This window comes from Colias croceus, chromosome 10, assembly GCF_905220415.1.
Source record: "Colias croceus chromosome 10, ilColCroc2.1".
Lineage (NCBI taxonomy): Eukaryota > Metazoa > Arthropoda > Insecta > Lepidoptera > Pieridae > Colias > Colias croceus.
This window is the reverse complement of record NC_059546.1, coordinates 5,347,782-5,374,366: the sequence shown is the minus strand read 5'-3', so window position 1 is coordinate 5,374,366 and position 26,585 is coordinate 5,347,782. Positions and strand designations below refer to the sequence as shown.

Below are 26,585 nucleotides of genomic sequence, written 5' to 3'. Positions count from 1 at the left end.
GCTGACATAGACACAGACACAGACTCAGACACAGCCTCAGACACAGACTCAGACACAGACACCGACACAGACACAGACACAGACTCAGACACAGACACAGACACCGACACCGACACAGACACAGACAGAGACACCGACACAGACACAGACACAAACACAGACACAGACGCTGACACAGACACAGACTCAGACACAGACTCAGACACAGACACAGACACAGACACAGACACAGACACAGACACAGACACAGACACAGACACAGACACCGACACCGACACAGACACAGACACCGACACAGACACCGACACAGACACAGACACAGACACAGACACCGACACAGACACAGACACAGACACCGACACAGACACAGACGCTGACATAGACACAGACTCAGACACAGCCTCAGACACAGACACAGACACCGACACAGACGCTGACACAGACACAGACACAGACTCAGACACAGACACAGACACAGACACCGACACCGACACCGACACAGACGCTGACATAGACACAGACACAGACTCAGACACAGCCTCAGACACAGACTCAGACACAGACACCGACACAGACACAGACACAGACGCTGACACAGACATAGACACAGACACAGACACAGACTCAGACACAGACACAGACTCAGACACAGACTCAGACACAGACACCGACACCGACACAGACACAGACACAGACACCGACACAGACACAGACACAGACACCGACACCGACACAGACACCGACACAGACACAGACACATACACAGACGCTGACACAGACACAGACTCAGACGCTGACACAGACTCAGACACAGACACAGACACCGACACAGACACCGACACAGACACAGACACAGACACAGACACCGACACAGACACAGACGCTGACATAGACACAGACTCAGACACAGACACCGACACAGACGCTGACACAGACACAGACACAAACTCAGACACAGACACACAGACACAGACACCGACACTGACACAGCCTCAGACACAGACTCAGACACAGACACCGACACAGACGCTGACACAGACACAGACACAGACTCAGACACAGACACAGACTCAGACACAGACACAGACTCAGACACAGACACCGACACCGACACCGACACCGACACAGACACAGACACAGACACAGACACCGACACCGACACAGACACAGACACAGACACCGACACCGACACAGACACAGACACAGACACCGACACCGACACCGACACAGACACAGACACAGACTCAGACACAGACACCGACACAGACGCTGACACAGACACAGACACAGACACAGACACAGACACAGACACAGACACAGACACCGACACAGACACAGCCACAGACACAGACACACACAGACACCGACACCGACACAGACAGACACAGACACCGACACAGACACAGACACCGACACAGACTCAGACACAGACTCAGACACAGACACAGACACAGACACCGACACAGACACAGACACAGACGCTGACACCGACACCGACACCGACACAGACACAGACACCGACAGAGACACAGACACAGACACCGACACCGACACCGACACCGACACAGACACAGACACAGACACAGACTCAGACACAGACACAGACTCAGACACAGACACAGACACAGACACAGACACCGACACCGACACCGACACCGACACCGACACCGACACCGACACCGACACCGACACCGACACCGACACCGACACCGACACCGACACCGACACAGACACAGACACCGACACAGACACAGACACCGACACAGACACAGACACAGACACCGACACCGACACAGACACAGACACAGACACACACACAGACCCAACCCCTTAAACTAGGGGATGGGAGTTTGTATGAGACCTGTAATTTTAAATTAAATTTTGATGACGCTACAGGTCTAATGGTCCGGGAGCCAGAAGCAGATTTTATGACCAAGTTCCTCTCAAGCGGTAATTAGTAAAATGCATCAAAGTATAGTATTATGAAGCCTCGTGAACGTCAGCTGGAGCTCGGTTGGGGGGGTGAGCGGTTGTAGCCTCCCACGCACGTAAGAAAAAAAAGTATATTCATTCATTTCCTCTCAGCTAAAAATTTGTCAAATTGTAGCTAACCCAATATCTCAACGAAAAATAATAATCAGCTGGTTACAGCATGGTGTATTATACGTCAGCTGGTGTCTCGAATATAATGAGACATTAACAAAATCATCGAGATACGTGTAATTCCATCAACATAAGTCCCCTCAAAAGATAAGTAATAACTTTATTAATTATATATTATACTATTATTTTTTTAATATATAGTTAACTAATGTTTTTAGCGGGTTATTTCATATTTGTTACACTTTTAGGTAGTTATGTGAATTTGATGATATTATGATAGTTATTTTTAAATGCAGTTTATAATATTTGTAAAAACATGTTTACCGATGTGGCTGAATGTACGTAGTACCCCGATCATGCGCACAACTAACCACCACCAAGTACCTTATTACTGTCTATATTATGCTAGCGTGTGTTGCTTGAATTTTTAAAAATAACGATAATAATTAAAGATACGTCATTTCATCTCAGATGAAAATTTGTGAGTTGATTGTTAATATACTGATGCGATAAATAAAAAAAATCAGCTAGCAATAATTCGAGGAAAACCTAGTCAGTTGATGCATATAAATTGGCAATAGATACTTCTGTCTAACTCCTATGTCGTATCTTTCAAAGTACCAGCTGACGGCTTTTCCACCAACATACAGCCAGCTGACCTATATATATATCCACAGTTACATATAAGCTATCATCAGGTAAATTTTTGTTTGAGAGGAAATCACGGAAAATAATTTTATTTTTTTCATGTTCGAGACACCAGCTGACGTATAATACACCATGTTGTAACCAGCTGATTATTTTTTTTCGTTGAGATATTGGGTTAGCTACAATTTGACAAATTTTTAGCTGAGAGGAAATGAATGAATGTATTTTTTTTACTACGTGCGTGGGAGGCTACAACCGCTCACCCCCCAACCTAGCGCCAGCTGACGTTCACGAGGCTTTATAATACTATACTCTGATGCGTCTGACGAATTATCTCTTGAGAGGAAATAATTAACCAAATTTGCACCTGGCTCCCTAACCATAATCTAATAATCTAAAACTTGGTTCCCCTAGATATATATATGTATAGGTACTCCTTGTTAAAAAAAAATTAAAACTTTAATCGACATACTTATAAAATTTTGTTAAAAACAACTTACAAAAAGAAATGAAATCCCACCAAAAACATTTTCATGTAAAATGTTGCCAAGACGAGCCCATATGACTCGCACTGTCAAAAAGTTATCAGATCTCATGTAGAGCGAAGCTTCTAACACTACACGCCCTAACTCTACAAGGCCTAACTTCACAAACTCTACACCTTAGTCAAAATAATATGTGGCTTGGCCGTTAGTCTCGTAAGTTACACAGTAATACTTGTTTACAAAGATTTGATGAATTTTATTATTTTGTTTTCCTTGTAGTTCTGAGAAATATATGCGATATATCTACTACTTAAGTGTAAAGTGTTATATTTATTAATGTGGGTCACAAAGTAAATTAAATAGTAGGTTTCTAATCCATACCAATATTATAAATGCGAAAGTAACTCTGTCTGTCTGTCTGTTACACAATCACGCCTAAACTACTGAACCAATTTGCATGAAATTTGGTATGGAGATATTTTGATACCCGAGAAAGAACACCTTTTATTGCGAAATATGTACCACAGGCGAAGCCGGGGCGGGCCACTAGTATTTTATAAATCTTATTATCTGATGACGATCATGACGTATTGTATAAATAAGCATGTAATGTAAAGCACTTATTATGATAATTTTTCGTATATCCGTGTTTTTCATATTGTTTTGTTAGTTGGCTCCAATTCAAATCTTGTTCTCTAGAGCGATAGTTCGTTGAACCTCTGCTTAATGCTGTAATAAACCTCCTTTCTGAACTGAGTGTCTCTTTTAAATATCTAGGATATTAGTTGCCAAATAGTTCCATGTTCCGTTTTTATTCTATTCCTAATTAATTATTATTCAAAGTATCTATATAAATAAATCCTTAATTTACATGTCTATGTTTTCAGCACAACAATGAAGTAGCAAGTAACTAGTAACTCTAAACTTAATTGTTGCTTAATTGTAGCTTGTTTTAGAAAGTCTGGATCATATTTATTAGCTTAGACGTAGGCATGTTGTTAATTATTCATTCTATAATATATTTATTTATGAATAAAATTTGCAATCTCTTCTCTATATAGCTGGAAAACGATTCAAATCCAATATCTTTTCATATCTCAAAGTACCTCTATAAATGACTTAGATTTCATATATTAATAATAGTAGTCGAGGAGTGTGTATATCGATCAAAATATGAAAGCTCTATTCATTCTATCCGGTCTGGAAGCGCCTGGCTTTTAGCCAAATACACAAGAACAGCCTTTAAGAGGTCACGGTCCTAGATTAGTTATTAGATATTTAGTGAATCACTGATTAATTTAAAATATTTTTTTTTTATATTTAAAGTTAAACTCAATGCGAAGAAATACTTGCAGATTTCAAAGGTTCCCGACTTCCCAATTGATGAAAAGGTAATGTTTTTTTGTTTGTTATGAGCAAACGTTCTGCTAAATGGTGATTGCGATCTATGGACGACTCCAAATATGTATCCAGTTATGTAACTGTATTATTGTATAAAGATATGGCTATGTATCTCAATTAAAAGTGAACAGAAGATAAGTAATCTTAAATGAAAATTGCTTAAAAATTTTAATAATTAAAGATTCCAGACGAACTTCTTATTACTTAATATAGTTCTTTGAAGCTCGTTAAGTAAATTGCTTTAAGCCATTATTTATTTACTCAGTATTTATTTCATATTTATTTGTGAGTTAACAAACTAGACTAACTAGACATTTTTTAAATTGTATGCCTTACTTAATAAGAAAATTGAACAAAGAAAGTTTTCGCAGAAGAAGGTATAATTCTATGATTCTAAATTGACAAAGATATCCGTCCTTCTCTAAAATAAAACAATATAAGAATATTGTAGGTGTGCGATTCACTTCGTCTTCCTAAATTTCAACGTCATTATGTTGCGTTCAAGTATTCATCAAAATGGAACATTCTGGACCATTCCAAATAACTTTTTAAAGCAGTTGCAAGATAATAATACAGGGTGTCTCAAAAGAAAGTTTATATTTTGTGGATGAATAAAAAAAAAGAGTAAGCGGTGTATTGAAAAAATGTTTATTAATTATTAAAGTGCATAATATGGGAATTTATTTCTTAAAAATAATATCGTCCAAATGCAGTCCATTGCGTTCACGGCACTCATTTAATCGAACAGTAAAATTACAGTATTTATGACAGCTCGGCAGGTAGACACAGTGATGGCTGCCATTTCGTGCTGGATATTTTCTTTTAAATGCGTGCAGTTACACTAAATTCAGAGCGATGGTAGACGAGTTTTTAGTGCCTGCACTGCAAAACTATAACCAGATTTCCTGGCTATAACCAGAGAACATGGTTGCAGCAAGACGGAGCTACATCACACACATCCAATATGTCTTTACCTCGAATTCATGAAATTTTTCCGGGAAAATCGACGTCTAGGAGAGGTGATATAAATTGGCCTCCACGCAGCACTGATTTAACTCCCATGGACTTTTTCTGGTGGGGGTATCTTAAATCTAAGTGTATGCCAAAAAACCAACTTCTCTAGTGCATTTAAAAGAAAATATCCGACACGAAATGGCAGCCATCACTGTGTCTACCTGCCGAGCTGTCATAAATAATTTTAGTGTTCGATTAAATGAGTGCCGTGAACGCAATGGACTGCATTTGGACGATATTATTTTAAGAAATAAATTCCCATATTATCCCACTTTAATAATTAATAAACATTTTTTCAATACACCGCTTACTTTTTTTTTTATTCATCCACAAAATATATACTTTCTTTTGAGACACCCTGTATAACGTTCCTAGAATAGTTTTGATCGGATAAAAATAATATGCTGGCTGTATCAGTAACAGCTTAAATTTCATATTTTAAAGCTGAAATGTACAATGCTTTTATAAATAATTTGTGAACGATTATAAATCTTTTAAAAGTGTATTCATTTAAGTTCCATTGAAACTATAATAAAACGAAGGGCTATTTTTATAATTTTTGTTTTTTGTTTGTTAGAGCATAACAAATAGATAGGATTTATTTGAAGAGTCAACGGTTCGATTGCAATGATATTGAAATAGGTATGAAACGTGAAAATACTTCAGAGAGCTGTAAAATTAATAATAAAAAACTGGTAGTGAGATACGTATTATTAAAAATGTATCAATCCCCTTTCATATTTTCACCTGAAATATTCAATGTTACTAAGAAATTATAGTGTATATAATATAGTTAACGCTATAATATAAGTAAAGTAGGTTTGTTACCTCTCGTAAATTTAAGACAGAACACAGCGCAACATCATACTAAAGCAATTAAATTACTTTAGGGTATTTTAAGCAAAGGAGTAATTCAAGTTTAGTTTAAACATGGTGTTAAATTCCCCAGATTACAACTCTTTTGAGTCAACGGTTCCCTTAATTCGTGACGATAAAGTTTTCTCCGGGAGTTCCTTTCCGTTTTCGATATTAATATTACACCACCTTTAAGTCTCATGTCTTCAAAATATTCCGTCTAAAAATTCAGTATTATGAGTTATGACAGAAAATATATATAACTAAGTATAACAAGGTAGTGATTTCAATATATTCTACGTTCCTGACAATAGTGATTCTAGAAAATATAAGAACGCAAACAAACATCTATTTAAACATTCAGATCCATTATTGGATTAATGTCACTGAAATAAAATATATAAGAATTCTTCAAAAGTTGTGACTTCTTACATTTATTTGGAACCAGCATCAGACTAATAACAGAAATAAAAATTATCTATCAAGTGGAAGTAAAGACATTTAATTCTTTAGGTAAAAAAATGGCCATGACGATTATATTATAATCTTACCATATACTACTAACGACTGTTACCTTAGTAACCCAACCATACTAATTTAGATTTCCGATGGATACATAAGAAAGGATCGCTATGCCGGTCACACAAACCTGTGAAGATTTATCAATAAAATATGTATTAGAGAGAACACTACAATGTCGTCTGAATATATTATTTACTAATTAATTTCTATACATGTATAATATTATGGAGTAAAAAAGTTAGTTAAAAGTGAAATATGATTGGCAATTTTTTTTTTTACATTGAATGCATTTCTACTCGTTAATATTAGTAAAACAACCGAACTTGACCTTTTTTAGGTAACTAGTACCTTTTTTTTTTTTTTTTTTTTAAGTGGGGAAATCTTGCATAGATACCCACGGCGTCCGGGGAAAGGGCCGTGGGTTATGTCGGATTCCTACCGACCAAAACCCCACTGTGTTCCGTCAAGCCACATCAACGACGGGGCCACGGGTATAAGTAGAATTCGTCCGTGACCCCATCAGCAGCCGCCCGACTCCAGGCCAACACAAACTATGAGCCCGCCAGCTCTGACCTCATGGGGCGGCGTGAGCGGAACACGTCTCGCGCCGCCTCATCTCACCGGACGATGGACTAAATCCCCGCTCCATCGCCCGGCGCCCCTCGTTAGGGAGGCTGGTTGCGGCCGCGTAAATCAGCAGCAACGCGACGACGACGCCCAATAGGACGTCGGCGCCGGATCGGGTCCGCGTGAGGATCCCTCTCGCGAACCCGCTCCGCCTCCTCTTTCCGCGAGATCACATCCTCGGAGAACGTGATCACCGCGCGCCAGGATCTGTCGCTGCCCACCATTGCGCGAACAATGGAGGGCAGAGAGAGATCCGACCCGACGACGGCGACCAAGCGAGCACGAGGCTCGGCCCAGGCGGGGCACGCGGCAAGTGTATGATCTGCCGTGTCCTCCGAGCAGGCGCACCAGTGGCAAGCCATGCTGGGCTCCCTCCTCGCGACTTTACACAGATACCGCCCAAAGCAACCGTGCCCAGACAGCACCTGTGTAAGGCGGAAGGTTATGGCCCCATGCCGCCTGTCGCACCACTCTCGCAGCACCGGTCGAATCGCTGCGACCGTCCGCTCTCCAGCGCTGGGCTCTTCGAGCCGGTGTTCCCACTCCCGGAACCGCCGTTCGACAGCTTCAGCCCTCCACTGTTCAACCTCTTCATAAGATGGGTTGAACCCAAGCGACTTGGACGCCGAGACGCGGCGATACACGTCCGCGAGCATCTCGGCGTCCAGTTCCCACGGGGGCGTCCCGGCCATCACGCACGCTGCCTCGAATGAGACCGTGCGGTACGCCCTCACTACCCTAAGTGCCATGACCCGCTGCGGTCTCCGCAGGAATGGTCTATTACGGGCGCTTAGGGCGTCTGCCCAGATGGGGGCCCCGTAGAGGGCCATGGAGCGGATTACGCCTGTGTACAGACGGCGACACCCACCCCTGGCACCCCTAAGGTTCGGGAGCAAGCTTCCCAGTGCCCCAGCCATCCCTACAAGTCGGGGGGCGAGGCGACGGAAGTGCTCCACGAACCTCCACCTGCTGTCCAGCACAATGCCTAGGTACCGCATTGTGGAACCAACCTTGATGGGTACCCCGCTGACCCTGATCTCCGATCCGGCGCTATGTAGCCTTCGATGGCCGGGAAAGAAGATGGCCTCTGACTTCTCCAGCGCCACCTCCAGACCCAGCCTCCTAATGCGACACACCACGTCCGCCACCCCCGCAGCAGCCAGGAGAGCCGCCTCGCTATACGAGGCACCGCGCGCGGTCACCAGGGTGTCGTCCGCGTAACAGGTTACGCCGACACCCGGGAGATTTGCGGCGCGCAGGACCCAGTCGTATCCAATGTTCCACAAGAGAGGTCCGAGGACTGAACCCTGTGGAACACCGCACGACACCTCCCTCTCACTCCACCCATCCCGAGTAGGATACGCCACAGCCCTGTCCGAAAGATATGATCGCAGTAGGCGCATCATATATTTCGGAACGCGGTGAAAGTGGAGAGCGTCTAAGATCTTGTCCCACGGCAGGGTGTTGAAGGCATTGGCGATGTCCAAGGACACCGCCAGAACAACCTCGCCGTTCTCTGTTGCACTCTCCACAGTCGCCCTCACACGCGATATGGCATCAAGCGTAGACCTCCCTCGGCGAAAGCCAAATTGGTTATTGCTTAAGTCCGGACCAATTCCCTCTAAATGGTTGACGAGGCGAGCTGCGAAAACGCGCTCAAAAAGCTTGCTCACCTCGTCAAGCAGTACGATGGGCCTGTAAGCAGTGGGTGAGTTCTGCGGGCGCCCATCCTTCCTCAGCAGGACCAAGTTCCCCGTCTTCCATCTGCGGGGAAATTGGCCCTGCCGAAGGCAAGCTGAAAATAGCCGCTCTACTCGGGGTCCGAGAGCCTCCATCGCCAGCACCCAGGCTCGGCCAGGGATTCCGTCTGGACCTGGGGCAGTGTTCCTCTGTTTGAGTCGCCCCACCGCGGTCTCGACTTCGTCTCGGGTGACATCCGGAACAGATACACCTGCAGGGTCCTCCTGTTCTTCGGGCGTCGCCGCCGTTGATAAGGCATTTCTTCCCCTCTCTGGGAACAGGGTTGCCACAATCCGTTGCAGTAAACGAGGCTCGAGGGACTGAGACAGGGGAGGGGCCCACGGGCGAAGCTTCTGCCTTACCCGCTTGTACGGCCGACCCCATGGTTCTCGGTTTAGGCCCTCAAGCATCTCGTCCCAGGCCCGGTCCTTGGCGCTGCTGATTGCCTCCTGCAGAGCGGTCACGCATTCCCTATAAGCAGCATATAGTCGCGTTTCCTCCTCCTCATCGCGCCATCTCCGGCGACGGTGTCTGGTGTACGCCCGCCTCGCAGCCACACAGGAAGTGCGCAGCTGGGCGATTTCGGCGGACCACCAGTACATCCGACGTCTGCGCGGAGTTGAGCGGGCTCTGGGCATCGACGCATCGCAAACCTGCTCCATGGCGTTTGCCAGCCATGCTGCTTCATCCTCGACTGAACCGTCCTGTGGCGCAGGCAACCATGACTGCACTATGGCAGCCTCAATGAGAAGCTCCCTGTCGAGACTCCGAAGTGCCCAGCGCGGACGACTATCAATCCGGGAAGACCAACTGGAGGCCATCGAGGGCGCAGAGACGCTGAAGCGGATATAGCGATGGTCCGACAGCGTCTCCACATCGGTAACCACCCTCCAATCTTCGATTCGCCGTGCAAGGGGGGGACTTGCAAACGTAACGTCAACGATGGATCCACCCCTTTGCCTCACACACGTTAATTCCGATCCACGATTGAGAACCGAGAGATCGGCCGCAACCGCCCAGTCCTGTAACACCGCTCCCCGCGCATTCCTCACCGGAGACCCCCATGCCATTGACTTGGCATTGAAATCTCCGGCCAGGAGTATAGGCTGTGGACGGGCGAGTTCAATCAGCTCCCCCAGCTCTGCCAGAAACTGCTCGAACTCGTCCAGTCCGCGGTTGGGAGAGAAGTATACTCCAACCACCGTGTATCCTCTGATCGAGGCCGAGACGCAACCTCGCCGCCGGGCAACTCGTTCCATAACCACACCACCCTGTGCCACCAACGTCACCAAGCCATCCACGTCCCCCACCCAGTTATCCCGGAGAGGTACCGAGTATGGCTCAGCTACCACCGCCACATCTATCAACCACTCCGACAGACTCTGGAGCATCAGATCCTGAGCTCTAGCGCAGTGGTTGATGTTGGCTTGAAGAAAGCGGAGGGCCATCGCTACGTCTCCATTCCTTCTGCCACCACGGGCGCCTCAGATGGCGCAGGGCGTGAAAGCGATGCGACTACCAGGTCATCGCGCTTCTGGCCTCCTCTCTTCCGCTTCGTGGCTTTGCAGGCCGGGCCCCCGAGCCGGTGTCCCGCGGGCAGTTTTGCATCGGCGCAGAGAACACAATGAGCGGCAGCTGCAGAGCACCCTGCAGCCTTGTGCCCATTTTCGCCACATCGGTAACAGACGTTGCTTCGGTCTGCGGGCGACGAGCACATGGCCCTAACGTGTCCCACCTCCAGGCATCGGAAGCAGCGTTGTGGCTTCACTACACCAAGCGAGACCCCCGCGGAGATCCATCCAACAAGGATGCGCCCAACCTGCGCCACCTTTTTTGCAGCAGCAACTGGGCAGCTCACCCACGCTGTGGTGGAACCTCTCGATCCCACGCGCAGACCACTACACTTAACTTGGTCCGCGGGGCACTCACCCACCCGGGAGACTGCAGCTGCAACTTCCTCGGCAGCCACCGAATCATCAAGACCAGTGACCCGCACCTCCGCGCACTTTACTGGTCTGGATACCTTGATGGTATCCTCGTCCCACACCTCACGCAGTCTAGTAGCAAGGGCGTCCGCCTCCTTCGCACTTGTAGTGCCCGGAATTTCCAAAATTCGGGCCCCAGTCGCGGCACGCTTGAAGCGTAGGGCGCTGACACCGATCTCCGTGAGGTTGATCTTTTGCCGGGACCCAGCCATTACAGAGGCGTACGTGACCCCGCGCGCCTCCGCATCCGGCTGCAGGGTTATGACCACAGCCGAGGACGAGGGAGAGCGGAGTTTAGGAGCCCTTCTTCGTGTTTTAGCCTCCGCCTTGCTTTTCTTCCTCTTCTTCTTCTTCTCCACCAGAGTCCACCCTTGCTTGGGCGGTTGCTGCTGGGGAGCGGTAGACGTGGACGGGGCAACCTTTTCGGGACGCTGCTCCGCCTTTTTTCCTCCTTTTCCTTGATTTGGGGCCGGACCGGTACCCACAGGCTGTGCAACAGCCCGCTTTTCCCCCTGATTTTTATTCGCCTTTGCAGGCGCCCTCTTTGCCTTTGGAGGCGGGAGTTGAGGGAAGTCCTCGGTTAGCCCTTGGCTAACCGCCATCCCTCCAGTCCTATCATCCGCCGCCAGTGGCGGCCTCACGCGCCTTACTGGAGGTAGGCGTTCCTCCAGTACATCGAGCCGGGCGTTTACCATTTCTCCGACCTGCCGCATGATGTTCGCGGTCAGTTCAGAGTCCGTCTGATGCTGCTGCGTATGTTGTGCAGCCCCTAGCGTAGCTTTCATTTCCGCCATCTCTTTGCGTAGGGCCGCAATCTCCCCATGGAGCCTGGTATTGTCGGCCTGAAGCCGCCGTGTCTCTTCGGAGGCGGTGCGCTGTACCAGTAGTGCAACCGCCTCTTGGATCGCCTCCGACGCATCCTTTAGGGTCCGTTTCGACGTCCCCTTCAGGTTTGAGGATTTAGCCTCTATGACCGCAAGATTCTCCTCAATGCGGCGCCGGAGGGCTACGATTGATTCGTCGTCCTCGGTCCGCCCGCTGCCGGCTTCTGCGTCCGCGGCCTGAGAGCTTCTCGAGACCTGGGTCTCTCGCTCAGTCTCGAACTCGGGATTGCCGCCTACGAGCCCAAGAGCTTTCCTTGCGGCAACCATTTCCGCCAGAGCCTTCCTTGCAGAGGACGCAGGTGTGCGCGATGTTGACGAGCGTCCCTTGCCCCTCTTAGCACTCTTCTTGGCCGTGCGCGTTCGTCCCTCTGTGGAGGAGCCCGAGCAGCTCGCTCCAGAAGACCGCTTGCGCTTCGCCCACAATCGGTCCTCTTCGTATGACTGGACCGTCATGAGGCTGTCTACAGACGTTGCCGCAGACATTCCACTAGGTCCAGCCTTCCTCCCCCTTGTTCTCACACGCTCCATTTGAGCGCGCGTCCCTACCCCAAAATCAGTATCGCTTTGCAAAACGTTATTTTCCATTGTCCGTTTGCCAAGGTCATCGATTGGTCCAGTAGCTTTTGGCACCGAGGAGGCCTGGGAACCCACCGCCTCAGTGTCTTTACGCAAGTTTTTGCCCCCCCCAGAATACGTGGGGCAGCCTGAGTTAGACTCAGGGAGGGATTCTCCACTTTTGGTGGTACCCTCCTGGGGTAGTTTATTTTTAGAACTTGCCTCCATCATCTCCTCCTCTCCTCTCCAGTTTGCAGTACGCCTGCCGGGTTACACCCGCCAGCCGCTACCTAGGGCTGGGCCCTTTCGGCTCCACAGCGGCCTCATCGGCCCCAACCCCAGTACTAGGTGATGCTGCGCACATACCATCACCTAGGAGTATTATTTAGCAGCCCTCCGGCCTCCTCGCTGGTTTTGGTCCGCGCCGGCTGAGCAGCCGGTACCCCCCATATCTGGGGGGCCTGCCCCTATCCGCCACCTGGGGACGCGCCCGATGGAAGACCAGAAACTCCGCACGGGAGGTAACTAGTACCTACATAATTATTATCGTTGCGGAGACTATCAAGAGTGAGTTAAGTGTTAGAATATTAGATAAGGGAGTCCTTATACATACTTTAAGAGGGAGCCTCTACGGGATATTTTATAACTACGTGGTATACTAAAAGTTGGAATAAAAAAGAACTACAATAATAGGTATCATTATTTCGTATAAAGGATACGATATGCTTTCCTTAATTCTATCAATGACGAATCAAATGAGAAGTATTTGTCAGTATCATCGTACCCCCATCTACAGTTTTGAGAAAGCCCTCTTCGTTGAAATATTGAGAAGGATCAATCCCTAAATAGCCCTTCATAAGACCAAGGCCCTTAATACAGATTTCACCCTCTTTATTACGTCGAACGACTCTATTCGTTTTTAGTTGCACTATCTTAAGATTTTTTTTATGCCTCGTTAAGAATATGTCATTATTTAGGTAAATGACCGACGATGACGATAGATGATGTAAACAGTAAAAATATATTGAAATAAATCCAGAAATGTTATGAACAAAATTCATATAAATCTATGTAGTTTTTCCTTTTGTGTTTTTTGGCTCCAAGTCAAAATTTGTTTATGGGACGATAGATCGTTGAACTGTTGTGTAATGAGACAATGAACATGAATTCATTTCGACAATGACCTATAACTTTTAATAAGTATGTTCACTTACATAAATTAGAACTGTATATATGTTTTACATGTACATTGTATATAACTTAAACGTACGTTGAATTTGAAAAAAAAAATCCGTACACTATTTTTTTGTTGTTAACTTCGGCAGATATTATGTTTGGTATTTGAAAATAATTAACCGATTGGAAAATTTCTTCAATGATAATTAAAGTCATTAAACATAAGGAGCTAGCTAGATAGAGCTAGCTAGATATTTACTTAGATCCTAGAGAGAATTATGTATATAATTATGAAAAAAAACTCACTTTTTAAAATAATAATGTGGGCAGCCATATCAACGCTACCACCAGTCTTAAGTTCCTTTGTACCTCATCCTTCATCCCTGTCTGCAATTTCTTAACCTTACAGTAACTTTTAACTTCGGAAATGTATTCAATTTATAAATAAAATATATGGCTATTGAAAACGAGACATTTTCTAACGATGAATGAAAGGGTAAGTGAGTACGAGTAGTAAATGTTTTTAACAATAATAATATTTTGAATAAACAACCAATTTACAGTGTAAATTGGTTGTGCATGTCCAGATACTTACGTTGTTAACATGACACATTTTTTATGTCACAATTTATGTATTACAATACTTGGTTGATCATGGTGAAAATAATTTGAGGAAGTTTCCGAAAAGGCTTGGTTGTGTTGAAATAAATACAGATCCTATACTAATATAACAAGTTGTAAATTTTCGATTTGCACAATCCAATTTTCTTCAACGATTGGTTCAGAGGCGATGTGGATAATATGCAGTTAAATTGAAAAACATCGTGTAGCTTTTGTATTCTCGTTTATTTTTACCTTGGCTCTAGTATACATAGATAAATAATAATTTATAAAAAGTCTTATTATTTAATGTTTTTTTTTGTCTTGATAAGCATTAAAAACGAAAACGAAAACTTGCCATTATAATTTTTATCTGTATATCAAATTCGTCATTCTAGCAAGTATTTATTAAAAAGGTAATTAAATATGTCTATTTAGTATTAATCGTCAAATTCAATTTGGTTAGTAAATGGTAATAAAAAAGGTAATTCATGCGAGATACATCTATCGGTTTAATACTAAATGTACCTTTATTTTTTTTATCCATTTGAAATTATCGTAAAAAATTAAAGTTTACGTTTTTATTGAACAACTTTCTTAGTTGAGACTATAGTAGGTTTACTTAATGATCTAAGTAGTAGGTATAATGAAAGAAAAGTCTTTAAAAACAACAAATTTATTTTGAAACAAATATAATTCACAATAATTATCATTACATAAGTAGACATATACAGGGTGGCCCGTTTTCAGTGGTCCAAAAATTTTTTTCAGCTTGAGAGCATCATGAGTAATCATTTAAAACAAACTTTAGTTAAGCGAAAACTTATGGTTTAGAAATTATGATTTTTTTTTTAAATAATCCGGAGTTTCAATGTTTTTGACACAAAACTACTCTGTTATGAAAACTACTCGACCGAATTGAATGAAATTTGGTATAGGTATAGCGCAATAACCTACCTATCGCGCTATAGGCTCATCTTGTGTAAATAATTACACTGCATTTTTTTATTTATCTTTTTCTGTAGTTTTTTGAATTTCTCGGCAAAATGTCGATTTTTCGAAAAAATCCTGTGAAAAAAAAATGTACCACCAAGGTTTTGCTGGTACTGCTAAAAACTTCCTTAACATTAGGTTATTCTTTACACAAAAAATCATAGTTGTCCTTCGATTGTAACATCTTCAAAAACAATATCATGTGCATTAACACATGAAAATCGAAAAATTACGAAATTTACCATAATTCAATTTTAATCATTTGGAACGATCAATTTTTGATTAAAGAACCATTTATTGCAATAAAAGTCGTAATACAAATCAGTACTCATATGACTATAAAAGTTAAAATGAATGAAATAAAATTTTAACCTGCCAGCCAAGATAACTTTACTTTATTCTAATGTCAATTTATTGAGTTTTTTTTGTTATTTAGTTTTTAGGTTTAAATCTTAATAAAAGATTTGGAGAATCAATAAAACAACATAAATATTAATTAACATATTGTTTATTTTTTACAAAAGGTTTTCGAAATGCCGTCCGCCTTTCGCTAAACATAATCTGCATCTGCGTAAGAAATTTCTTCGCAGCCTATTAAATGGCTGCCGGCTTTCTTTAATGGCTGTTATAGCCACTTGAATTTTCCTCCAATTCTTGCTCCGATGTGCTCTCCCGTGCGTACACAATCTCCTTAATGTATCCCCAAATGAAAAAATCAACGGGGTTCAAGTCGGGTGAACAGGCTGGCCACCGCGACCGATCCTCCTCTCCGGATAGGTATGAACCTACGGTAATAAATGGTTTAATACCATAAATTGGCATACATATGTACCTATGTATAATGAATTTATGGTTATTTATAGGCATAAATTCAAATGGCTATTACAGCCATTAAAGAAAGCCGGCAGCCATTTAATAGGCTGCGAAGAAATTTCTTACGCAGATGCAGATTATGTTAGCGAAAGGCGGACGGCATTTCGAAAACCTTTTGTAAAAAATAAACAATATGTTAATTAATATTTATGTTGTTTTATTGATTCTCCAAACCTTTTATTAAGATTTAAACCTAAAAACTAAATAACAAAAAAAAAACTCAATAAATTGACATTAGAATAAAGTAAAGTTATCTTGGCTGGCAGGTTAAAATTTTATTTCATTCATTTTAACTTTTATAGCCATGTGAGTACTGATTTGTATTACGACTTTTATGGCAATAAATGGATCTTTAATCAAAAATTGATCGTTCCAAATGATTAAAATTGAATTATGGTAAATTTCGTAATTTTTCGATTTTCATGTGTTAATGCACATGATATTGTTTTTGAAGATGTTACAATCGAAGGACAACTATGATTTTTTGTGTAAAGAATAACCTTATGTTAAGGAAGTTTTTAGCAGTACCAGCAAAACCTTGGTGGTACATTTTTTTTTCACAGGATTTTTTCGAAAAATCGACATTTTGTCGAGAAATTCAAAAAACTACAGAAAAAGATAAATAAAAAAATGCAGTGTAATTATTTACACAAGATGAGCCTATAGCGCGATAGGTAGGTTATTGCGCTATACTTATACCAAATTTCATTCAATTCGGTCGAGTAGTTTTCATAACAGAGTAGTTTTGTGTCAAAAACATTGAAACTCCAGATTATTTAAAAAAAAATTTATAATTTCTAAACCATAAGTTTTCGCTTAACTAAAGTTTGTTTTAAATGATTACTCATGATGCTCTCAAGCTGAAAAAAATTTTTGGACCACTGTAAACGGGCCACCCTGTATATCCCATCGCGACAAATAAAACATTTGCATTCCGTAAGTGAAAAATCTGAGTTTCATGTCGCGTATATGAATCAAGGAAAAAAACTAATTTCCTTCAATTGTTCAGTATTTCCCTTAATTCACGGCGTAGAATTTTCCCCCGGGGATTTCTTGGCAGTTTTGTGATGAATTTCACCCCACCCGCCAGTTGCATAAATGGCGGAACCTTGAATAATATGAATTCTGCTAACATACGTGTTAAAAGTTACATACCTACACAGGAATCTTCAACTCTTTTAAAACTCAAATAAGCAAATACTTACTATGAATCTTTAATGTATTGTATCTATATTTGTATATGAGCTTTGAACTTTAAAATGTTATAATCAGCAATATCTCTCACCGTTGCTTACGTATTATTGATTAAGAAGCCGTTAAACTATGTATGTATAATATCATTTATCAATTAGTTATGTATCAATCCATATATTGCATTGATATATACATATATACTCGTAAAACCAATTCAGCGTTAACGTCACATCGCTTTATAATCGAAACTCAATGGTGTTATGAATATTAACCTAATTATTATATTGATGCCTACCTCACCAGCCACATAATTGATCAATTCCTGTTCAGTGACTTTAGAGCCAGGCACTGTTACGACAAATGCTGTAGGTATATCACCATGCTCTTCACTGTGTTTACCGACAACACCAACTTCAAGTACATCTGGGTGCAACTGTAGTATTGTTTCTAATTCTAACGGCGGGACCTGTAAATTAAATAAGAGAAATTGAAAATTGACTCGAATATTATGACATACAAGATTTTAACTGACTTTAGAAAAACTAGAAAAATATTGGAGGAAAAAAAATTATACCTGGTCACCATCGTAACATAGAATTTCTTTTATTCTATCAACGATATAAAAGTATCTGTCGTCATCATAGTATCCCAGATCGCCAGTTTTAAGGAAGCCATCCTCATCCAAGTACGTGGAAGGGTCGATTCCGATGTAGCCTTTCATAAGTACGGGACCTTTGGCGCGTATTTCACCCCTTTCATTTGGGCCAAGTGTCCTTCCAGTATTGGGATCTGTAACCTGTTGTATTATAAATATTAATCAATATGAATTCCTTTATGTCTTATCACATCTTATGATATAAAAGAAAATATATTTTACTAGGTGTGCCCCGCGATTTCACCCGCATTGCTCCGCTCCTGTTGGTCTTATGGTGATGATATATTCTTCCTCGATAAACGGGCTATCTAACACCGAAAGAATTTTTAAAATCGGACCAGTAGTTCCTGAGATTAGTGCGTTCAAACAAACAAACAAACTTCAGCTTTATAATAATATTAGTATAGATAAGACAGGTTACAAGTAAAATAGTTACATAAGTAGTATTTATTTTATCTAAAAGAACGCTAAAAAAAATTAAAAAAGTAAGTAAGCGAAAAGGAAATCGTTACCTTTAAAACAATCCCAGGTGAAGCCATACCGACACTGCCAGGCTTTGGTCCTTTTGTGCCCCAATTTTCTGAAGTTAGCTCCCCGCATTCCGTCATTCCATAACCTTGGAATACTTCTTGCAAGTTTGGGAATCTGTTTCGTCGAAAATAATACAAAAATAATATTAACAGTTGCTCTATTCTATTTCTTAAAAATCTATCGATCATTTAAATTGAATTATAATTATTGGTATTGATTGGTTATATTTTCCAATATATTTTCCTGTCCAAGGTATCGATGCTATATCAGCTTAATAGTAATGATTAAAAAAAAATATTAAGTTGGGTAGAAATTAAATTCATTTGTTTTAAGTGAATTACAGAACATTTATTATAACAATACAATGTAAGTTCTAAATAATACAATTATTAAGGAAAGGAATAGAAGCACATGTAAGTACTGAGATGCTTCATAAGTACTCTTAAACATATATATGAATTAAATAATGAATTACGTAATAAGTATGTGTAATGAAAATTGAACCTTTGTTTGACATTTTCGATGGTTCTATAATGTAGAGGTGCTGATCGGCTATAAATTAGTTTCAAAGATTCCAAATGATAGTCTGTATCGTCAACTTTACACAATCCATAAATAAGGATTGGCAATATCATTGCCATATCAATCTGAAATAAAAAGTTAGTGATGATTTACTTTTTTATTCCAAGAAATTTCATTTAAGTATTTTTAGAAAATAAAAATCCAAATAGAATGGTTTATTCAAAATGATTTGTACGAATCTGTTCACCAAATATCAAAAATATCATCATCATCGAAAATTTCATCGATATTCCACGCAAAGGAAATTGTAGATTTTGATAAAATATACCATTTTTACCGCTTAGGTTCGTTATATATTAAATGTTTACCTTATATTGTTTTATACATTTCACCAAATTTTCGGGTTTGATATTTGTGAGATACACAATAGTTTTTCCGAGACTTATATATTTGTACATTGAGAAAGTATCGTAATTGTGGTACCATTCCCCACAAGTGTAGAATCTCTGCATCGTTCCATAATCCAGGCTTGAAAGTAAATAATTGAATTAAAATATTGATCATACTTTTATAAATTTCTGTATATACCTATCCATGTTTCATTATAACTTTGTAAGTCGTTATTTTTAACCGACTTCAAAAAAAAGGAGGAGGTTATCAATTCGGCCGGTATATTTTTTTTTTTTTTTTTTTTTTTTATGTATGTACACCGATTACTCCGAGGTTTCTGAACCGATTTACGTGATTCTTTTTTTGTTCGATGCGGGATGGTGTCGAATTGGTCCCATAAAAATTTTATTCGGCTAGGCCTAGTAGTTTTTATTTTATGAGCATTTTTGTCTGTACTCGATGACTTAATTTCAATGTAGCAAGTAACTTTGATTCACTTCCCGGTAACCGATTGAGCTGAAATTTTGTATACGAATGTAAATTGGATAGCGATGAAACATTATCATGACATGGAGCTGATCTGATGATGGAATCGGAAGGTGGCTATAGGAACTCAGTAATATATTGACTCAACTTTATCGAGTTTGGGCTCGTTTGATTCGTGTTGAAAAATACACTAAAAAGTATTAAATAAAAATAACTGCGTTAAAAACAACCGACTTCAAAAACGGAAAAGTAAGAAATAAAAAAGATTTGATATTATTAATTACTACATATTATTTTTATGTGCTATTTATTAAATAGGTTTGAAGTCGGTGCCAAACACTAAGCACTTAGTATTAAGCCCATGCACCGACATCAAACCTTTTTAGTAAATAGCACATAAAAATAATATGTAGTAATTAATAATATCAAATCTTTTTTATTTCTTACTTTTCCGTTTTTGAAGTCGGTTGTTTTTAACGCAGTTATTTTTATTTATAATTTTATTCCAATTTTAAATGTCGAAGAATCAAAAGTACACAAGAAAGTCCATCACAGTACGACATAATATGTCATCTGCCAACCCGTACTTGGCCAGTGTGGTGGACAAGGTGGTGGATTATGGCCTATCCGTCATAGGTTGTCCGTGTCCCAGCAGTAATCAGAAGATGATGACGAACTTTTAATGCCATTTTAACATCATAATATTATTGTCGAATTGTCGAACTATCAAAATATGATTTAACTTACTTGTAAGGCGTACTGTTTAGAATACAGTTTAAATGCGTCAAACGCACTCCTTTCGGTAGTCCCGTAGTTCCCGAGGAGTACAATATTAACGCTACATCAGTCTGTCCTTTTACGTCAGTAGGTTCAAAGTATTCAATATCAACATGACTATTCATAAGCGTTTCTATACAAGAAGCATTTTGTAATCCATCGTCGAAAGTCATCCAGTTTTCAATGTTATCAGATGTTAATAAAACATCGTTGTATCTCTCCCAAAATAGTTTGGAATGTATAAAATAATTTGGACGAGCAACTGACAACTTGTGTTTCAATGAGGCTGAAAATAAAGCAATTAAACAAAAATTATCTCTGAATAACAATATTAATAATATATAGGAATATGTTGTCGTACGAGATTCAAACAAAATTAAAATTAATTACATTTTTTTACGTTTTGTAGCAATGTAGAAAATTAGGTAAAAATCTGTATGTCAAAAGTCGCGCCCTTTTCCATAGAGTGTATTGGATTTGGAGTTTCCATTGGAGGAAATTCCAACAAGAAAGAAAGTAATCATTAATGAAAAATAAAAATACATATATTTTTTAATCTAGATACGTGTTTGCATGTTGGTGTTTAAGCCTTGTAAGTTGTATGTGTGTGTAGTTGTGTTGCATGAACTAAGTACCTTTATATTATTCGTAAATAATATAACTCTCCTAACAATCTCGACATTGAACAGCTAAATGGGCACTTTACATCGTCTCCTTCTCTTGAAACCAGTAAGAAAAACCGAACTCTTGCCAGACTCTCCTCGCTCCCTACTCCTGACTATCCTGCTTTCCTTTTCAGCCTTGTTACTGAACGGAATGTTAATAAGGCGATATTGTCAATATCATCAAACGCAGTTGGCTGTGACCTTGTTAGCCGTAATATGATCATTCCTATCCTTGACCTCATTGTACCCATCATCACTCACATATTCAACACCTCCATTTCCACTAGCGTCTTCCCAAGTGTTTGGAGAGATGCACAAGTTATTCCAATGCCTAAAAAATCTAATCCTAATTCCTTTTCTGATTACCGTCCCATCTCTATACTACCTTTCCTCTCCAAAGTCCTTGAACGTCTTCTTCATAACCAACTCACTTCTTTCCTTAATACACACAATATCCTTAGTGATTTCCAATCTGGTTTCCGTCCTGGTCATAGTACGACTACAGCTCTTATCAAGGTTACTGACGACATTCGTGCTGGTATTGACAATAAGAAGCTCACAGTACTGGCTCTGCTGGATTTCAGCAATGCCTTTACCACCGTCGACTTCGACATACTGTTGGGTTTGCTGCGTTTAATTAACATATCTCCTTCAGTAACTGACTGGTTTCGTTCCTACCTTACCGGTCGGAGGCAGCGTATCATGATAGGTTCTAAGCACTCGTCTTGGTGCGCAGTCTCTGCTGGTGTTCCGCAAGGCGGTGTCCTGTCTCCTCTCCTCTTCTCCATTTTTATCAATTCCTTATGTTCCCGATTGACGGCTCTGTACCATATATATGCAGATGATTTACAGATTTATACCCAGTCTACTATCGCTGACTTACCTAAAGCAATAGATTTTTGTAATAATGAATTAGCTTCTATACTTAGTTGGTGCGATGATTTTGGTCTAAAACTAAATCCTTCTAAAAGCAATGTCATCATAATCGGTAGTCCTTATCTTATTTCTGAAATCGACTGGGGTATTTTGCCTAGCGTCAAAATCGGTGGCGTAGTCTTGCCTTACCAAAAGGTAGTCAAAAACTTAGGTGTTCTGTTTGATCAAACGTTATCCTGGTCTAATCATATCCAGGAATTGAGCCGTAGGATTTATGCCGCTTCCGCTACGCTCCGAAGGCTTCGTAACTTTTTGCCCATTCCCACTAAAATTATGCTAGCACAATCCCTTCTACTTCCTATTCTTGATTACGCTGATGCATGTTTTCCTGATTTATCAGTAGAGCTAACTGATAAACTTGAGCGACTCCAAAATTTTTGTATTAGGTTTATTTTCGGCCTTCGGAAATACGATCACGTTTCTATCTACAGAAAACAGCTCAAGTGGCTCCCCATCCGTTTTCGCCGGAATCTTCATTTGTTGCAATTACTGTTCCGTATCCTTTTTGATCCTTCTGCTCCTATTTATCTCAAAAACAATTTTTCCTTCCTGCACAATGAAAACTATTCTCTTCGCTCGGCTGATAGACTCACCTTGAGTGTTCCTGTTCGACGTACTCACTTCCTCGCTAAATCGTTTGTTGCCACTGCTGTCAATCTTTGGAATTCTTTGCCACTACCTATTAGACAAGCTAAAAATATATCTTCATTTAAAAACCTATTGCGACGACACTTTCTCACTACTGCTTTCAACTCGGCACATTAACTATGTATTTATATATTATTAACTATACACAGCATGTATTTGTAGTATTTTATATTTGTTTTATGTAGCATGTATGTATTTAATAATATGTATCATGTATTTAATTTATAGTCATATAAGTATATGTATAAATTGTATATATTATTATTGAATTAATTGTATATATTCGAGTGTAGTATATTTATCTATATTATGTAGGTATTTTTATTATATATCTATCTATATGTATATCTATTTTAATTATTATTATTTATTTATTTATCTTGTTTTGTTTTTTGTTACTTGCCTTTTTTTCTACCTACCATCGTAATTTCAGTAAGCTTGTTACCTTTTGCCCAGGTTGCCTGGAAGAGATCACTTCTAAGTGATAAGGCCGCCTAATAAACTATACTTTTCTTGTTTTGTTTTGTATAAGTTAGCAATAAGTTTCCCATGTATAGTTTTGTTAAAGAGTAATAAATAAAAATAAAAATAATCAGATCTACATGTTTAGTTACTAAATATAGAATTGTTTATAGTTGTGTTTATAGTATTGTGTGATATGAAGAATAAATACTTATTTGAATGAACACAAAGTAATTAAAATTACTTTCGAAGCATTATAATAATATCTGAATGTCAATATCTCTACATTAAATGGAAGGATGACTCTTAAATCATAATAATATTATGTATCTAATAAAAAATACCAAAATAATATGGTTGGAATTTTTTTATGTAACTAACTAATAAAATAAAAAATTAAATATAATATATATTTTTTTTTCATAATAATATTATAACATTGCTCTTGTATTATAATTTCTGAAAATTATGAAAACCACTTCAGAGCATTGTTTTATTGTAAGCATCTTGAAGGTACCTATTGTAAGAAAATATTAAGGTTTTATAATAATAGCGTTCATGTTTATTTAATCAATCACAAGTAACGTATTTATTTCACATCTATGTACCTATCCCGTTATTCAGAATTAGCAGAATATAATATTCTAGGAGGTAGCAACGTTGACAAGTGAGCATTTTAGTATAGTTGGTTCTTTGATATGCTGTTCCTCTTGCTATTTCGGTTAGAGTCCGGGCTGTCTGGCTGGCTGCAGTAGTTGCGTTTATTAGTGCGCATCTTATCTGCACAGGAAAATATCCTTAATTTAAAGTCATTTTTTAACGCGTAATTTTTAATCGTTTGCCTTTAGATAGATCCATTAGACATACATTTTTTATTGCAAGACGTGTTTTTCGTTGTTAAATTATAGGTGCCAGACGCAATTTTTATTTCAAAATAATGAAAATATCATCGAAATAAGTGAAATTCCATCAACATGAGTCCCAGTGAAGGATAAGTAATCACTGTGTTACTTATACTATATATAATATTCATTTTACTATTTACAGTTTTTTTGCAACAATCTACCATATCGCCTCCTTTTCCCAACGATCCTCAAATAGGACGTTAATGTAAACTTGATAAAAACCAAATATCATCAAGAAATAAAAGACTTTTTAACGGATTTTAAACGCGATTTATTCATTGTATTATTTTCCCAAGTCTTTAATTTCAAAATGTATAATACTCGCGTAAAATCAAACACTAGAAAATACAAATATCATCAAATTCATATTTATACCCAAAAGTGTAATAAATATGAAACCATCTATTAAAAATATTAGTTTACTAATTATTCAATATAAGTATTAAAAAAGGATAATATAATATAAATAATATAATATAATAAAGTTATTACTTACCTTTTAAGCGGACTCATGTTGATGTAATTTCACTTATTTCGATGACATTTTAGTTATTTTGAAATAAAAATTGCGTATGGCACCTATTTTACAACGAAAAGAACGTCTTGCAATAAAAAAATTATGTCTGATGGATCTATCTAAAGGCAAAAGATTAAAAATTACGCGTTAAAAAATGACTTTAAATTAGGGATATTTTCCTGTGCAGATAAGATGCGCACTAATAAACGCAACCACTGCGGCCAGCCAGACAGCCCGGACTCTAACCGAAATAGCAAGAGAAACAGTATATCAAAAACCCAACTATACTAAAATGACTTTTTTTTAAACGTTGCTAGCTCCCGTACTATAAATTTAAAAGCAGAATATCTGCAGTTATTAAGTCTGCGTTAATATTATAAAGAGGATAGATTTGTACTTTTGTGCGTCACGAAAACTCGTAACACGTTCTTATTGAAGCTATTTCTATAGTGTAAAAAAGCATAGCAATAAATAGGCGTAGTTAATAGTACTAAAAAAGCATCTTACATTTGCCAATCTGTACATCATAAGCAGTATAAGCAGCCCCCGTCAATAGTACAGCCAGCACAGTCGGAGCAATTTCGTTGCGCTTTTCTGTGCCCAGTGCGACAATGTCCCCTCTCCTGACCCCTAACTTCATCAGCTCGCTCGCCAGGTTCACGGCACGTTGTGTGAGCTCCTTGTATGTAATCCGTTCTCCGCTGTCCGCATTTATCTATTAAGGAAGATCTTAGCATATTCATATTATAAATTCAAATTCGTACAATGGATATTTTTTTAAGGATAAATAAAAAAATACTTTGGTTCGTAAAACGATCATATTAAGTCTAAAATAAAATGAGTATTTACAGGTACAACAAATTAATTACCTATGGGTAGTCAAGTTAGATAAGAAGTAAGAAAGGTAATTTAAAAAAAAATACCGTAGATAATATCTACTATTATGTTCAGGGTGTTCCAATTAAATTGACATCCTTTACAAAAACTAATTAATTTTGGGAAATGTACTTGTGTATATAACAAAAGTATATATTATACAAACCAATGCATCGGTGTCCTTTACATTTCTCAGACGATCTAGCAAATATTTGCCAAAGTGTAAATGCGCTGGAACTTGTATATTCCGATCACCATACACATACAAATCACTTGAAGACATTGTCGCAATTGCTGAATAACATGCTCCGGTTTTATTTTATAAAAGACGTGTAGTGACGACTACTCACGGTTCGGTTTGTGACACACACGTGCAATATAAGTTGATACTGCGATAACACTGATTTGTTGTTCTGACATTTCCCACTATCATTGCAAAATATTAATTAGTTTCAGCAATGCAACGTTTCCCCTGACTAGTTTGGTTTCGGTTGTTCAAAATTAGCTTAATAATTTTATGGTTAATATTTTTTCCACCGCAAAATGTGAGGTTTAATTAA

At 39.7% G+C, this 26,585-nt stretch overlaps 2 protein-coding genes across 3 annotated transcripts; both read right to left on the bottom strand.

Annotated features, from left to right (window-relative positions):
- Positions 1–10,845: 10,845 nt before the first annotated feature.
- LOC123695202 lies at positions 10,846–13,047 on the bottom strand. The gene has a single exon (XM_045640968.1). The coding sequence runs from the start codon at positions 13,045–13,047 to the stop codon at positions 10,846–10,848; it is 2,202 nt and encodes a 733-aa protein (XP_045496924.1).
- Positions 13,048–15,306: 2,259 nt separating this feature from the next.
- On the bottom strand, positions 15,307–26,412 carry LOC123695056 (4-coumarate--CoA ligase 1-like). Of its 2 annotated transcripts, none has more exons than XM_045640752.1 (10): positions 26,192–26,412; positions 25,657–25,864; positions 20,987–21,302; positions 19,732–19,891; positions 19,346–19,488; positions 18,823–18,955; positions 18,230–18,451; positions 17,951–18,121; positions 17,364–17,569; positions 15,307–15,326 (listed from the first exon to the last, which is right to left on the bottom strand). In XM_045640752.1, exons 1-9 carry the CDS (start codon positions 26,306–26,308, stop codon positions 17,459–17,461), a joined length of 1,581 nt encoding a protein of 526 aa, XP_045496708.1. In that variant the 5' UTR covers positions 26,309–26,412; the 3' UTR covers positions 15,307–15,326; positions 17,364–17,458. The 2 variants fall into 2 exon arrangements, with proteins under 2 accessions (XP_045496708.1, XP_045496709.1); XM_045640753.1 differs by having other exon boundaries at positions 25,657–25,878; positions 26,192–26,304.
- Positions 26,413–26,585: the final 173 nt, after the last annotated feature.